The 17,279-nt window shown below is 48.6% G+C and overlaps 1 protein-coding gene across 1 annotated transcript; it reads left to right on the forward strand.

The window, feature by feature from the left end:
* MCM3 (minichromosome maintenance complex component 3) lies at positions 241-16,607 on the forward strand. Its single transcript, XM_005696413.3, has 17 exons — positions 241-570; positions 1,617-1,729; positions 2,086-2,294; positions 3,060-3,190; positions 5,291-5,529; positions 6,214-6,322; positions 7,014-7,167; positions 7,521-7,652; positions 8,258-8,466; positions 10,374-10,548; positions 10,878-11,004; positions 11,904-12,054; positions 12,646-12,786; positions 13,673-13,776; positions 14,191-14,276; positions 14,661-14,730; positions 15,850-16,607. Exons 1-17 carry the CDS (start codon positions 256-258, stop codon positions 16,046-16,048), a joined length of 2,664 nt encoding a protein of 887 aa, XP_005696470.2. The 5' UTR covers positions 241-255; the 3' UTR covers positions 16,049-16,607.

Here is a 17,279-nt window from a genome sequence, read left to right on the forward strand (position 1 = left end):
GCTTTCCGACGTCTAAGCTACTTTCAGTCCAATAGCGGAGCTGAGTTTCTTCACTCTTTAGCGGGGCAGGTAACCACAACTTGAGATAAAAAACCACCAACGTTTGTAAACTTACAGGGGAAAAGGGGACCACTACAACTCCCAGAATGCAGCTCCTGGGTCTCGCGGGCTCTCCAATGACCAGGTTTCGCGAGCATCCTCTCGTCCAATTGGTCCGCTTTCCTGTCAGTGAGGGCGGAGAAGGGAGGGCGCCGGATGGAACATTTCCCGCCACCGCGAGACGCGGCGCGGAAAACCCGGAAAAGAAGCAGCTCTCGATTGGATGCTCGCTGTTGCAGCGTAAGAAAACCAGCCAATCGGAATGTACATACGCTCCACGCTACCCCGCCCCCTTGCTTGAGGTTACTTTTCTTGGCGGGAAAAGTAGGGACGTTTTCGCGCCGGGGCTTGCCAGCCAAACGCCCTCTGCGCAGAAATTACCGGGCCGCGAGCATGGCGGGGACGGTGGTGCTGGACGATGTGGAGCTGCGAGAGGCGCAGAGAGACTACCTGGACTTCCTGGACGATGAGGTGAGAGAGGCGCCGAGTCACGAAATTAGGGTGCTCGGAGGCCCAGGGGCCGCGCAGGAGCCGAGGAAGGCCGCGGAGACACTAGGGGCCAAGGGAGACCGCCGGACTCCAGGCTGCGGCGGAGGGGCTGCTGCTTGGGACTTTCCGCCTCGATCTGGTAGCTTTCCTGGCGGCGGAGTCAGTGGTTAAGAGCGATTCTGTAATTTTTCTCTCGAGTACAAATGGTGGCTAGGTCTCGCGAAAGTCAACAGGTTTTCTCCAAGTGCAAACCAAGTGTAAAGCCCACGTTGACCTTTTAGAGATCGTTCCCTACTCTCTTAATCTGGGGGGAGAGTGGGGGAAGGACCGCGGGAAAACGATAGTGACCCGCCGCGTTATAGGCCCTCAGGCTTTAGTGACTGACTTCCTACCCGGAGAAAAGGACTTTCTAATTTTGCCGCATTCTTTTTCCATACCTGATGGGAAGCGGAGAAAGAGGGTTGGTACGCAAATAAAGGGGATTTTATAGGCAATTTAGGATTGACAGCCATGGAATATTGGTAAAGCATCTTGGATTGATAGTGCTGTGTTTGTAAATGTAACTAAGGCTCCCAACTCTTAGGTCCCTTATATGAGAACTCCTTTTCTGTTATGCAGATGATAGGGAAATAAAATATTTTAATTAAACACAAGATTCTGCAACGGAAAGTTACTTTGATATATTAAAAGTCCCTTTAATTTACATTTTGACAAGGTTTTTACTTGTCTTTTTAGACTTCTTAGAAGCTCATTTTAATTCCCCGTTAAAAGTTGAGAAGTGATGCGTGGACACAGAAGAGCTGTTGGTGATAATAGGAATAATCGTGAAGAAGTCGTTATAATTTATACACTGGCTTTTTAGGGTGCATTTGGAATCGGAAGCTAATGAATGAAAATGTGGGTGAAATGGGGGCTCAGGTCTGCCACAGAGATTGATATATTTATCTTGCTGTGAGAGCTGCCTCTCTTTAAAAACATCCAGTTTTTGAACTTGTGAGCTGCTGTAGCATGTGTTGGTTATTTTGCAGGAAGACCAGGGAATTTATCAGAGCAAAGTTCGGGAGCTGATTAGTGACAACCAGTACCGGTTGATTGTCAACGTGAATGACCTGCGTAGGAAAAACGAGAAGAGGGCTAACCGGTGAGTTTCCAAGAGCGCATCCCTAGTTCTGAGTGAGAATGGCTCCTTTCTCTTCCCCAGGTTGGAGCAAGCTTCCCAGGGGAGGACCTGGATGAACTATATTTGACCAGGAAGCCCTTAGTACATCACCCTCCCCTGCTTCTATGTTTTTTACTTCTTCGCTGCGTATCATTTCCCCATCACTGAGTTATAACTGGCCCGCAGCTCTGATGTACTTTACTGGGCCTTGTAGAATGGCAGGAGAAAGTAGAATCTACATTTTCACTCCTAAGCTTTGATCAAGTAAGAATGTCCACTTCTGTTTTGTGGGTCAAGTTTTTTGAAATCTGTGATCTCTGCCTGATGATTCTTTGCAGCCTCCTGAGCAATGCCTTTGAGGAGCTGGTTGCCTTCCAGCGAGCCTTGAAGGATTTCGTGGCCTCCATCGATGCTACGTATGCCAAGCAGTACGAGGAGTTCTACATAGGCTTGGAGGGCAGCTTCGGCTCCAAGCATGTCTCTCCTCGGACCCTTACCTCCTGCTTCCTGAGCTGTGTCGTCTGTGTGGAGGGCATTGTTACTAAATGTAAGTGGGCTACAGTTGGAGACCCGCGGAATGGAGGTGGGGTAGACTTGGGGGTATGGAAGGCAGGAGAGGTGGAATAGGTTGGGGAGCTTGCTGCTGCTGCTGCTGCTAAGTCGCTTCAGTCGTGTCCGACTCTGTGCGACCCCATAGACGGCAGCCCACCAGGCTCCCCCGTCCCTGGGATTCTCCAGGCAAGAACACTAGAGTGGATTGCCATTTCCTTCTCCAATGCATGAAAGTGAAAAGTGAAAGTGAAGTCGCTCAGTCGTGTCCGACTCTTAGCGACCTCATGGACTGCAGCCTACCAGGCTCCTCCATCTGTGGGATTTTCCAGGCAAGAGTACTGGACTGGGGCGCCATTGCCTTCTCTGAGCTTGGGGAGCTTATGGCTTGAGAAAGGTGGAGCACTGAAATTATACCAGGTGAAACTTGAAGAAACGCAAGTTTTGCACAATAACTAGGGGAGCTTTGAGTGACCACCTGTGCCAGCGGAATGGTGAATCTGCCGAGAATGGAGGAGTCTTGGCTCTTGGCAATGAGTCTGCTCATTCTGACCCTGAATTCCTCCTGCTGCTTGGTCGGGATCAGCGGTACTTTAAGGTTTTACGTGGATATGGTGTTATTCTGTGTGTAAATATAAAAATGAATTAACAGTTAGTATTGGGATAGCCCGACTAGTTGGAAGAACGTAATTTAGAGTCATCATGGACTTGCCTGGGTCAGATCCCCTTCTTGCTGTTTAGTTGGATGACTTTCTATTCCTAGGCTCTCTAGTTCGTCCCAAAGTCGTCCGCAGTGTCCACTATTGTCCTGCTACCAAGAAGACCATAGAGCGACGTTACTCTGATCTCACCAACCTGGTGGCCTTTCCTTCCAGCTCTGTCTATCCCACCAAGGTGAGGGGAATGAATTAGTCGGACCTCTTCAGAGGTTGGGTTCAAAGTTGTTTTTTAATGCAAGTAATTAGGTAATATCTAAAGTCTTCCTCTAGATGTAAATAGGGTGAAAAGTAAGGATTAATTTGAAGGAAGATTGCTAGCCATAGTTTAATATGAAAAGTCCACAATTTTTCTTTTAAGGAAAATATTCTCTTAGGAAATTTGGAAAATTAGAGAAGAGTTGAAGGAAGGAAAAAGGTCACCTAATGTACATTTATCTTTTAGCAAAGTTAAAGTATCATGATTTCATAATCTACTTAGAGTAATATAGAAAAATACTTAATGCAGTCACGTTACTCTGAAGTCTTTGAGAATATTTTACTCTGGGTTTGAGAGAAGGTTGGCGTAGACCATGATTTTAGTCTTGGTGTTCAGATTGATTTGACTTGAGGATGGTGTAAGGCCTTATTACTTAATGAGACAAAAGAAGATGATTAATATTGATTATTTGATGTCTGAACTCATTCTGTCCCTGCCATCAGATTTTTTTTTTTTCAAGTAATGTCTTTATTGCCAGTATATGCACAACGGTAAGCAAAGAACTATAAATATACAATGTAATTAACTGTAGAAAACAAAATTGATACAGGTGAAGGAGGGGGATATAAGGAAATTATTTTCCTGTTGTTAGAACACAAAGGTAAAAGCCAGTGCTAATCATCCAATCAGTACTCTTGTCTTAAATTCTTTACCTCCATTTCTAGTTTTTCAGTTAAACAAAGAATGTACGGATAACTGTAACAGTAGCAAATTGCTTCCCAGTAGCCATTTCCCTTTCCAGTCAAATTCATTTTATGTTAGAATTGGAAAAAAAAATAGTCAAGATGAGACTCTCATCTGACTGACTCTGTGGCCAAACTCTCCTGACTGCTGTGGCCAAACTTCTTAGCTCAGGACCTGAAATACACCAGACAAGGTGTTCTGGGGACCATCCAGCATGATTCTTAAGAACATGGTCTTTGGTGATCACCGTGGGGGAACTTCTTTAACCTCTCCCAGCTTCAGTTTCCTTACTTGTAAAATGTGAAAAAGGCCTGCTTTGGGAACTGAGTTGTGGTGATGATCCCACGAGATAATTTTGTGAAGTTAGACCACAGTGCCTTGCACATAGTAGGCACTCTGTTATATGATAGCTGTTGTGTTTTTAGAAAATGTAAATGGCAAGGAAGTAAAACTTTAAAAGGTTTTTTATTCAAGTTTAATATACAGAACCCTGGAGAAGGTAATGGCAACCCACTCCAGTATCCTTGCCTGGAAAATCCCGTGGACAGAGGAGCCTGGTGGTCCACAGTCCAGGGGGTCAGAAAGAGTCGGGCATGACTGAGCACAGCGTGTGCCACACACAATGAACAGAAAAGCTTACACTGAGTGTACAGCTCAGGGAAATTTCACAAGATGAATATACCGTAAAATCAACCATCCAGACCAGGAAGCAGCATCTTAGTAGCCTTCAGAAGTCCCTCTTGAGGCCACCCTGCCCTCGAGATCCTGACATCTACCACAGTTGCAGGTAGTTTTCTCTGTGTTTATGTTTAACATCTGTTGTTGTCAGGCTTCTTTTGTTCCGTGTATGTTTTTGAGACTCATCCACGTGTATAGGTGCACTCCATACATTCATTGCTGCGTCGTGTTCACTTGTATGGATGTAACCCACTTATTTAACCATCCTGCTGATGGCATTTGGATTTTTCCTAGTTGGGCGCTATAACGAGTAGTGCTGCTATGAACATTGTAATATGTGGCTTTGGGTGAACATTTGTGTTGGGTATTAATCTAGGAGTGGAAATAACGAGTCCTAGCACAGAGGAAGTGACAATCTTAAATGTACGTGTTAATATAACCGTGGTCTCTTCTGGCTGTATGTAGATCATCCCTTCCATTTGATGGTTTGTTACTAGGACAGGATTGTGAAGAACTGGAGAAGGTACTTGGGGCTTTATGTTCCTAGATACTAATCTTGTGAGGGTATCTGAATTACATTTGTTGCTAATAAAAAATGAGTGTGTGGTGTTTCTAAGATAGGGCTGAGGTGATCGCTGCTCCGTGTGCCTTTTCCAGGATGAGGAAAACAATCCCCTTGAGACAGAATACGGCCTTTCTGTCTACAAGGACCACCAGATCATCACCATCCAGGAAATGCCGGAGAAGGCCCCCGCCGGCCAGCTTCCCCGTTCCGTGGACGTCATCCTGGATGACGACTTGGTGGACAGAGTGAAGCCTGGTGACCGGGTGCAGGTGGTGGGGACCTACCGCTGCCTTCCTGGAAAGAAGGGAGGCTACACCTCAGGCACCTTCAGGTACATGGTCCCCCTGAGGTGCCTGGAATGCAGCCGGCAGGGTGCATTCTGGTAGCAGTTTTTCCCATTCGCCATCGCCCTGAGAGTTGCATTAGATGGACAGCACACTGCCTGCCTGCAAGATGAACTGTCTTTTGCTAAGAGCTGAAATTACTGGTCTCATGGTTACAGCCTCCTGGCTTGCCTTGGGGTTTCTTGCATATTTCCACCTCCTTCCAGTACACTCATTTCTGTAGGTCATCAGGGGCTAGGTTCACAAGGTGAGGCGCCATGAGCATATTTGTGTCATGCATCCCAAGTCGTTTCAGTCGTGTCCAACCCTGCGACCCTTTGGACTGTAGCCCACCAGGCTCGTCTGTCCATGGGATTCTTCAGGCAAGAATACTGGAGTGGGTTGCCATTTCCTTCTCCGGGGGATCTTCCCAATGCAGGGATTGAACCCACGTCTCTTATGTCTCCTGCATTAGCAGGCGGGTTCTTTACCACTAGTGTAGCTGAAGAGAATCAGTGATTGAATTCAAAACAGCTTTTCTTTTCTTTTTTTCTTCCTTACCCCCTCTTTCCTCCCACCTCTCCCTCCCCTCTACTTCCTTTCTTTCTTGATTTGCCATTCTAGGTTAGGAGCCTAAGAAGGTCTTGGTATTAGCAACTGAAAATAGCCTCATGCTTTCCTCTCTGTCCTAGGACTGTCCTGATTGCCTGTAACGTGAAACAGATGAGCAAGGACGTTCAGCCTTCCTTCTCCGCTGAGGACATAGCCAAGATCAAGAAGTTCAGTAAAACCCGTTCCAAGGTGTGGCGTCCTCTGGGGATCTGAGGGTGGGGATAGATTTGTTAGGGTCTTATTTAGGCATGGCCATCTTTGTCCTGGATCAGGAGGAAGGTCAAGGCTTTTTCTCTGAAGTATTTGGTGCCAGCTTCTAGTTTTGAGTCAGTAAGCAAAAGGGTATTTTTCTTTAATATTTCTGTTGTGCTCCATATATTAAGTGAACCTAATAGAAATATTAGAATAGGAGTTAGAATATTAGTGTACAAAGTCTATATGGGATGTATCAGTGATACATTGATTACTACTTAAATGTGAAATGTTATTTTTGTTTTAGTTCTCGTTTTTCTTTAAAAAATTTCTGTCTTTAAGGACAGAATGCCCATATTTAGAACTGAACAGAATATGTATGTGTGTGGCAAAGGTTACTGCTGAAGCGCAGTACACATTCTTATTAAACCCAAAATGTTTTGGGCCTGGAAACACTTTTTTTGTTTTCCTTAAAAATTAAAGCTCCAAGCAGGAGTTGGAATCCAGGCTTTCTCTGTGTCTGTCTTGATAATGCTGCAATCAGTGTGGAAGTCTTGGAGAAGAAGCTTTTATAATTAGAAACAGAATATTTCTTCAAGCATCTTCTGTGGCCTGAAGTATGAAGCCGGTTCATCCGACCCCAGGGCATTTCCTCAGGCTGTTCACGCTGTGGTTGTCCCTCCTCTAGGATATCTTTGACCAGCTGGCCCGGTCGCTGGCGCCCAGCATCCACGGGCACGACTATGTCAAGAAGGCGATCCTCTGCCTGCTGTTGGGTGGGGTGGAGCGAGACCTCGAGAACGGCAGCCACATCCGTGGGGACATCAATATCCTTCTCATAGGTATGGTGTGGGGACTTGTGTAGCCGCCTGGTCTTCCCCTGTGGGTGTGGTTGCGGGAATCTGGCATCTGTTAATGTGTGTGTCTGTACCTAGCTGTGTCTCAGTTCCTTTAAAGGGCAGAAGTCTGAAATGAATTTTTAAAGTTATGTCTTTATTATTTCTGGGTTCTCTGAATTTTTAATGTCTATTTTTCCAGGAATGGTAAAGGAAAAATTGAAAAAAATAACACGAATAACCTGTTACTATATATTTCTGTTGTGTCAAGATCTGTGCTAGAAAAGCAGCACTGGCTGGGGGCGCTGGAGGTGGGGGTGGGGGGTTCTGAGAGTCACCACTGCCCCGTCCCATTACAGGAGACCCGTCGGTCGCCAAGTCCCAGCTGCTGCGGTATGTACTGTGCACGGCACCGCGGGCCATCCCCACCACCGGCCGGGGCTCCTCCGGTGTGGGTCTCACAGCCGCTGTCACCACAGACCAGGAAACAGGTAAGCATGGAAGGGTCCTTGGCAGAGGTCTGGTGGTGAGATGAGCATAGATGCTTTGAGCTTGCTCCGGGCCCTGGCTGGTGTTGGGAAGATACATCTGAGAGGTTAGAGTAGGCCTGCCTGGAGGGGACTGAGTATCTGGCAACAGTGAGTGAACGATGTAAATGGTTTGGGGCGCCCTCTAGTGACAAGAATATTTCCTGGAAGGCTGTCAGAGTTCTGAAGGAGAAAGCTTCTGACATTTGAAGAGAGATAAAAATGAAGATTGTTACTACTGTATACATTAGAGGAAAGGTTTTGAAGGCCAGTGAAAAGAGAACAGAGATCTAGTTGGGAAATGGCTTGAAGAAGATGAGGCTCAAAGGAAATCTGTGAAGGAAGGCCGTTGGAGGCTGGCTGCTAGGTATCAAAGTGGGACAAGTAATACTGTCCAGATCGGAGCTTAGACGACCCCAGGGTCTGCTCCAAGTCTTAGAAGCTGACACCTCTTCACTGCAGTCCCCCACTCAAGTGATGGTGCAGGATGCTTAGGAAGTAGGTTGGCATCTCCCCCTGTCCCCCACAACCTGGATGGCAGTGTGTGTGTTTCCCTCCCTACCTCCCAGGTGAGCGCCGTCTGGAGGCCGGAGCCATGGTCCTGGCTGACCGAGGTGTGGTTTGCATCGATGAATTTGACAAGATGTCTGACATGGACCGCACGGCCATTCACGAGGTGATGGAGCAGGGCCGAGTCACCATCGCCAAGGCCGGCATCCACGCCCGCCTCAACGCCCGCTGCAGTGTTTTGGCAGCTGCCAACCCCGTCTACGGCAGGGTGAGTAGAGTCGGGCACTCACCTGCTGTCCTCACCTTCATTTGGTTTTGCCGAGTAACTGGGCTGTGGAGTTTACTCCAGGTGACCCAGACCACAGACTACAGTAAGTTCATCATCTTGCTACTGCCCTTGGTTTAGGATAGTGGTTCCTCGCCCATTCATCCACATCAGAATCCCCTGGAAAGTTATTTAAAACACATTTTTAAAAATACAAGGAAGAAAACCAAAGTGACCTGCAGCATCACAACCCAGGTAACTGATATTGACATTGAAATGAGAGTACTGTATGCAGGTGGTGGAAGGGTTTATGAACAGAGCAGAGAGATATAATAAGGAAATTAATATCCCGCCTTCTCTCTCCTGTTTGTTTCCCAAGAGAAAACCACTGACAGCTTTGAGTGCTTCAGAAAACCAAAACTTTTTTAAGCTTGTGCCAGTAAATACATTATCTCCTTGTTAAGAATTAATCTATTTGTCTTTGTTTCTTGGTATGACCATGATGTACTTAGGTGTAATCTCTTATATTTATGCAGCTTGGGGTTTGCTTAGTTTAGGGGGGGTTGATTTTTTTTTTTTTTAAGCAGCTGTCTACTATTCCATGGTATGGACGTATGATATGGATGTTTAGCGAGTCTCCACCTGCTAGACATTCGGTGTTTTCCCTTTTTCCTGCCTGCTCTTACGACTGAAGCTGCAGTGAATACCCTTTAATGTGCATTGTGTTAAACATTTAGGGATGAATACTTGGCAATGGGATTACTGGATTAACAGTTACATGCATTTTTATGGTAGAGATTGCCAACTTGCCCCCTTTAAAGACTATACCGTTGTTATACTGTTAACTAATATTTACAGATGCTTTACATTTATTATCTCCTTTCATTCACTAACTGTGTGAGGGAGGGGAGGTATTATCTTCATTTTACAGATGAGAAAATAAAAGCACAAAAGGTTAAGTAACTTGGTTGAGTCACAAACCAGAAAATGACAGAGAGGGTTTGAAGCCAGAGCCCGTGCTGTGCGCTGACAGTTTATGATCCCACAGTGCATGGAAACACCTGTTCTGGTGGCAATATTTAAACATACAGGTGCTCAGTCCCCAGCCCAGAGTCTCTGAATCCAGATCTCTGGATTGGGGTTCCTGGGGGCTATGGTTTAGGAAGGCTCCGTAGGTTGGTTCTAATGGGTTAGTGTGGGCTGAGAAGCGTACGATTTTTAGATTAATGGTAACATGTGATATGTCATTCTGAATGATTTATTTGGCAAATGTAGGGAGAAAATGGCAGGTCCTGAAATGTGAACGCGTTCAGGATCGTAATGTTACCTGAGAGGTTATCAGGCCTCTGACTGTGGGGAGCCATTGGCTGGTAGGCCTGGAGTTGAAGGATAAGAGTATGGGCATTCTTGAATCCCAGGAAACCTCCCTGGGTCCTTAAGATACTGTGGCTTATAGATTATCACCCATTTTTGTTGAGACTTTATCCAGTACCTTCTGAGTAAGGAGGCCCAAGGTTTCAGGTGTTTCTGGCTTAGCCAGCTCATCATGTCTTCATCACAGGTAGAAAGAGGGACTCATCTTCCAGAGCTGATCTGCCTGGGAGTGAGAGCAGAGTAAAGCTTGAGAAGGAGGAGGCTGGCTCTGAGACCCACACTCGGCCTTTTAGAGGCACTGGAGCTGGGAGGTTGGGGCTCTGGTCACAGAGTGTAGATGAGGGAAGGGCTGCACGCAGAGGAGATGAGTTCCATTTCTTAGAAGCTCTGAGATGCTCTACTTCTTCGCTGCTTGTTCGGTTTGTATTCGAGGGTCTGGTCTTCTGTTCTCACTCCCATGGCTGATCTGGCCTTCTTGTTCTTTCCTGTGATTGACATTGTCTCCCTGCTCCTTTTCTCTGGTATTCCCCCTACAGTACGATCAGTACAAGACCCCCATGGAGAACATCGGGCTGCAGGACTCGCTGCTCTCCCGATTCGACCTCCTCTTCATCATGCTGGACCAGATGGATCCCGAGCAGGACCGGGAGATCTCGGACCACGTCCTCCGAATGCACCGCTACAGGGCACCCGGAGAGCAAGATGGTGACGGTGAGGCGGGGGGGACGGACTACTGGGGGGGCGCCCAGACACTGGCCGCGGCCCAGGCTTAGCCTGGGGCGGTGGGCGTGGCGGCATCTGGGATGATGTGGAAGGTGCTCTCACCTCCCTGATTCCTACGGTGTGTCTCGTCCATTTTGGGGACTGGGAGCACCTCTGAGCATCTCCTGTGGACCAAATGGCCTCTTTATTTGTGGGGCCCATGGGTCTGCTTCCTTCTGGGTCCTTCCTTTGTGAGTCTCACCTGTCTTCAGAAGAAGCAATTTTTCTCTGGGTTCAGCTCTTTCTTACTTTCCATTCTCCCAACTTGGGCTTTTCAGCTATGCCTCTAGGCAGTGCTGTGGATATCCTGGCCACGGACGATCCCAACTTCACCTCTGACGACCAGCAGGACACCCAGATCTACGAGAAGCATGACAACCTTCTACATGGCATCAAGAAGAAGAAGTAAGCATTCTCCACACCTCCTCCTGGAGGGAACCTGACATCTGTGTCACGTTAGAGCTGCCCAGGCCAAGGTCATGCTTGGAGTCATCATCATGGGAACCTGTTTTCTTTTCTGGATTTGCAGAATTTTACATGGTCACTCGCCTTGTGAGTGTTTGTGGGTGATCAAGCTTAGGTTCTGGTCTTTTCCTAAAATGGAAGGCTTTGACGACCCGCCTAACCTGTGGTGGGTGTGTCTTGTTACTCATGATGTGAAGTGTTGCACAAATCACACGGCCCTTTGAGCGCATGTTGAGGGGATGGTAGATCACAAACACGGGAAAGTCTGCAGGTAGGTTTGGATAAAGGAGACTTGTGCTCAAGCGCTCAGAGCCTGCAGGTGTGCTGTGCTCGGTCGCTTCAGTTGTGTCCGACTCTTTGTGACCCTGTGGTCTATAGCCCACCAGGCTCCTCTGTCCATAAAATTCTCCAGGCAAGAATACTGGAGTGCGTAGCCATGGCATTCCTCTATATTTGTCTGTGGTGCAGTAGGAAACACTGTAATCTTGAAACATACTGGTTTAAGAATGTAGAATTTGGAGTCAGAAAATGAAATTTGAGTCCACGTAAAATTCTCTGAGCCATACTTCTCCCACTGTTAAAGTAGGACAGATAACACCTAAACTACCTTCATCACAAGTAATGCCTAAGTAATACTATAGAATTGAATAAAAACCCGTGAGAGAGTTTTGTACACGTCCTGTATAAAAGGGGTTTGTGACCCTGGGTTCCAGGCCATGTCTGCCCTGTCACATGACCCTGACTTCCCCAAGGAGGGGCAAGGCCACGACCCCAGGCAGGTGCCTGGGCTAGGGCAGGGGAGTGACATTCACTGCGTGTGTGTGGGGGGGTGGTTCCAGGGAGAAGATGGTGAGTGCGGCGTTCATGCGGAAGTACATCCACGTGGCCAAAATCATCAAGCCGGTGCTGACGCAGGAGTCGGCCGCCTACATCGCGGAGGAGTACTCACGCCTGCGCAGTCAGGACAGCATGAGCTCGGACACCGCCAGGGTGAGTCCGCCTGGGGGGACGGTAACGCGGAGAGTGGGGCCCGGAGCCCCTCAGGATGAGGCTGGGGACGGAGTGCCTGCTCGCCAGGAGCGCTGGAATCATTTTAGTGTCGTGATTCCTTCCCTTTTCCTCTCTGGCCTGAAGGGCTTCCTATTATACCATGGCCCGTCATCTGGGCCTCAGTGGGTTCACCCAGCTTTAGAAAAAGTGTCCTCAGGTGACCCCTCTCATAACCGACCCCCTCCCCCACATGTGGGTGTGACTCTGGACAAAGTATTGAAGCTCTTCGAGTCCTCTTTTCCTCATCGTTAAAGCTGCTCCGGGTTATTAGTGGCTGACACTGAACATAACAGCGGGGTCCTGGCGTGTGGCAGGCCTGGTCTCTGGCCGGGAGACACCTGGTTGAATTCTTCCCTGTTCAGCTCGTCCCCCCTCCCTCAACCCTCTGTCATGTTTCCCAGTTACTTTTCTTTGGGAATTTTATGTAGTTTCTCTGGCTAGGTGGCTTGGACTTCCCTCCCTGTGCAGGTGGGTTTGATGGGCACGCTGCAGGGTTTCTGGAGGATGGTCTCACCTGTTCTCTCCCCCCAGACTTCTCCAGTGACAGCCCGGACCCTGGAAACCCTGATTCGCTTGGCCACGGCCCATGCCAAGGCCCGCATGAGCAAGACCGTGGACCTGCAGGACGCAGAGGAGGCTGTGGAGCTCGTCCAGTACGCTTACTTCAAGAAGGTGAGTGTCCAGATGTAGTGCCCGCAGCTCCTCTGAGTGGGTCATCTGTGCTCCGGCCTCCCAGCCATGCATGGCTGACCCTGGCATCTGGAACATTGGCAGAGGACAAGTGGCCTTTCCAGTACCCTCCCTCTCCAGTGATTCTCAGCCCTGGTGCATGTCAGAACCAGCTGGAAGGCTTTAAAATACTGAAGTCAGAGCCCCTGGAGGTCTCAAAGATTCTGGTTTCATTGATGAGTGGCACCTCAGCTGACTGCTCCTCTGTCTGCTCCTTCTTTTGCCTCTTGAAGAAGCAAGTATTTCCAGAGTCTCAGCCTTCCTCTTGGCAACCTCTTCAGGTGTCCTTCACACCTTCCGCTCCTCCTGGAAGTTCCCGCATGTCTGCTGCTGTGACACAGTGTGTGTGTCTTGTTACACAGTGGGCCTGGAGGCCTCGACTCCCTTCTCCACCTTGTCCTCCCCACCCACCAGTTGGATGGATTGTAGCCCTTGGGGGTTCAACTGTGGGTCTGTTGAGCTTTTCTTGACAATCTCTTTGTTCGCGTGGGAGTTGTCTTAAATTTAAATACCTAATCTACAAAGAAATGGTTTGTTTTTCCACTTAAGCATTATGGGATAGACTTTTTCTCATTCACTTCAGTATTCATTGGACACTCCTGGAGGGCACGCTCTGAGAAGGGTGTGGCACATGGCTCCCAGCAGTTTTAAAGATGGGTCACAGCCGACCCCCTGCCCCCAGTCCTGGGCTCAGGGATGAGTGAGGCCAGGGCATCAGACCCAGGGGGGGGTCTCTGCTGCTGCTGGTGGTCGGGCAGGTGGGACTGTTCTTCATTCAGTCTCCAGCATCCATGACCCTCCCGCCCACCCACACGTGGCTTGGTCCTAGGTTCTCGAGAAGGAGAAGAAACGTAAGAAGCCAAGTGAGGATGAATCGGATGCGGAAGATGAAGTGGAGAAGAGCCAGGAGGACCAGGAGCAGAAGATGAAGAGGTTGGATGGGGCGCAAAGGAAGGAGATGAAAGACTCTGGTTGGGACTGGGGAGGGTGTGGGTGAGGGGGCAAGGCTGCAGGAAGGGTCGCCCAGACCAGTGCTGCAGCGGGTTGGAGGGTGGAGGTGACTTGGACAGAGAGGATTACAGCCCCCTTTGTCCTCTGTGTGAAGATTTGGGCTTCTTTCCTGCTAGAGAAGCTCTGGGAGACTGCTGGGTTCACATGTCAGAAGTCTTTCCTCCGGATTCTCGTTTCAGGCCTGAGACTGAATTTCTGAGGGTGGGCGACAGGCAGAGAGCCTTGGGAAGCAGGGTCTGCTTGTGCTCTAGACCGTGGACCTTTGGTCTCTTTGAGAAAAGGCAGCGGTTTGTACAGGCCGGGCCCAGCATTCCATTTGGACTATTGGTGTTTTAGGAGGAGGACCAGTCCCTCGGATGCCAAGGAAGGGGACTCCTATGACCCCTATGACTTCACCAACACAGAGGAGGAAATGCCTCAGGGTGAGTGAGCAGCCTCCACTGGTAACAAGGTAGTCTAGGTCTCCTGGCTCTTTAATGCTCTGTGTTACGCATTTGCTCTTGGGTTCCCACTTGGCTCCCTGCTTGGAACCCTGTGTCCAAGAATCGAGGAAACTCAGAACTTTGGAAATAAGCTTTGCCCCCTTGTCTGCCTCGTTGGTGCACCATGCTCTTTGCCAAGCCTGGTGCGAGTGTGCCAGATCCCGTGGGCTCGGGAGCTCCTGCCTGACCGGAGCCTTTCTTGAAGCTGCTTTGGCTGACCTCACGTGAGCCCCAGGGTTGCAGGCTCAGGAAGTGGAGAGGGGCCTCGGGTTGTGGACATGGCTTCACCTTGTCCTCTGCTCTCTGTAACCTTTTCCCCTCAAGTGCACACTCCAAAGGCGACAGACTCACAGGAGACCAAGGAGTCCCAGAAGGTGGAGCTGAGTGAATCCAGGTGAGCAGGGAAGGACCTCTTCCCTGGAGGTAGGAAACAAGCTGTTACCAGCAGAGCTCCAAACTAGAGGCCCAAGGGTTTCTAGAATGTTTTCTGTTCTGATGACAATTTCAAGCTTGAAAAAAATTATGAAAATTGTGTAAAGAACTCATACATTCTTGGAATCTCCGGTTGTTTAGGTTTTACCATTTGCTCTTAATTCTCTGTGAGAATTTAAAACCTGGTATCCTTGTGCCATTAGGAAGAGGAGTCTTAGAGCAAGGATAGAATTTGTGTCTCACTGAAACCTTGGAGTCTTCTTAGTAGGTTATGTATGTATACTTTAAAAATATGTGTATTTTTTTCTTCTCGCTGGATGGTTGTCATTTGTTTTGAGATAATCAGTTTTTACCAGTAGAGGTTCAGAAACAGTTTTATCTAAAAACCTTTTATTTACTGGATACCAGAGGAGCTCCATGGCTAAGGTTTGCTTTTTTGTTTTAATACCTTAACATACACAGTGTCTTCACTGAAAATAGTTGAAACGCATCATAAAGTATTTAGGAGGAAACATTAAGATCAAGTGTCACTCCAGCCCCCAGGACAGCGAATGAACTGTATCTGAAAGCACTCTCTGAATCTTGGAGGTCTCACTTCAATGACTGCGGGGTTTCCATAGTAGGAGTGTGTATGTTCTTGCGTTTTCTAATGAGGGATGTCTGGCTTCCCTAAGACTGCTGTTTACAGTAAAACACAATCTTAACACATGTCATTGCTTGGGTGAGGATGGAGCTGTGGGGTCAGTTTCTAGGAATGGATTCCCAGAGTCAGAGGAGATGCACCTCAGAATTATAGCACACGTGGCTAACTTGCGTCCCAGAGATGTCATCCCAGTTTGCGTTTCTACCGACAGTGTGCAGACGCCAGTTTCCCTCATCCTCAGTGGCCTTTGGTTTTTAAAATGCTATTATTTCTCTATGGGCAGGAAGTTCTGTAACACAACCGCTTAGCTTTGACGGGGGAAGCTTGGGTGCGGAGTGGCCATCAGGGGCAGTCTGTAGGGGACACCGAGGCTCATGGGCTCTGACGTCGTCTTGGCGGCTTCCTCTTCCATCACCCTCTCTCTCCCATCCTGGGCAGGTTAAAGGCCTTCAAGGCGGCCCTCTTAGAGGTGTTCCAGGAAGCTCATGCACAATCGGTTGGCATGAATCGCCTCACGGAATCCGTCAACCGAGACAACGAAGAGCCCTTCTCTGCTGCGGAGATCCAGGCTGCGCTGAGCAGGATGCAGGACGACAACCAGGTCATGGTCTCCGAGGGCATCGTCTTCCTCATCTGAGGACTCTCGTCTTTGGACTGTGGGGTCCAGCCAAGAAAGTTCCTTCCAGTTTCCTCTTTGCCCTCCCCCCAGCCCAGCCTTCGCTTTCATTCCCTGAATGTCAGTGTTGAATTGAACTGAAATGGAGGACAGGTGACAAGAAGAGTCAGGACTTGGTGGAAGCCTGAGGACGGGTCAGGAAAACTGCCATGGGGTCAAGAGAAGGTGGACGGGACCAATGTGATGCGTCTTCACTGCACAAGACTTAACCACAAGGGTCCCTCCCCACCCCCACTGCCCGCCCCAAACAAGCCATACCATTCTTCACTGTAGACGGCACAACTTCTGAGTATGTTAGGGGGTCACAGCTGGTTTCTGTCATCCTTTCAGTGTTGGCTTCCACTCCTGAGCACTTAGGTCTAGAACAGACTCTGGTGGTTCTGTGCTGATGGAGAAAGACTCTGAGGCAAGTCCTCAGGCCTGGAAAGCTTGCTTTGCAGTAGCACCAGTTAAGACTCATATGGAGTTTTGACCCAAACATCCAAGACATTAAATAAACACTCATTCTTTATACTCTGCACGTGGCCTTAATACTGTGATTTTTTTGGACACATTTCATTGTATTTTCCTCCAATGTTCCACCCTGTGCGATGGGCTGACTGCGTTTGCACCGCGTCACCAATAGGTGGCAGCAGGCTGCCGTGCTCTCTGGGGATTAGGCCTTCTCAGGGCTGATTTCTTCCCCAAGGACATCAGCATTTATCTGTTAAAACTGCAAACCAAACCTTGCCAACTCAGAACAGCTTAGCAGCCACAGAAGGCCAGTGTGTGAATGTCCAGGAGAATTGACCCTTTGCATGGCTTTTCTGAACAGGAATCAAAGCCCCTTCATGCAAAAATAATACCCAGTATGTCAGACCCTCAAAACTGGTGAATTCTTGCCCATTAAGAGATCCCCTTACAGGATTGTTGTGAAACCTAACTCCTGATGTCCAGCCCTTGGGGTCTGTTTGCACAGAAGTCAGTGGAGGGTCCAGGGCAAGACTTCTATCGTCTGTATAGTTTTGGTAGCTTCTGAGGAACTTTTGAGGTTATTTAAATTAAAAAAAAAAGTTGTGGCTCGATGGGGGGCCTAGGTTGCATGGATTGGAGGCTGCCCCGAGAAGAGGTGGTGTGGGTTCCCAGCTGTGAGATCTGGGAGTTGCTTCCTTCCCCCTGTTGCTGAGGGGCCCTGTCACCCTGAGGCCGTGAA

Source organism: Capra hircus, chromosome 23, assembly GCF_001704415.2.
Source record: "Capra hircus breed San Clemente chromosome 23, ASM170441v1, whole genome shotgun sequence".
Classification (NCBI taxonomy): Eukaryota; Metazoa; Chordata; class Mammalia; order Artiodactyla; family Bovidae; genus Capra; species Capra hircus.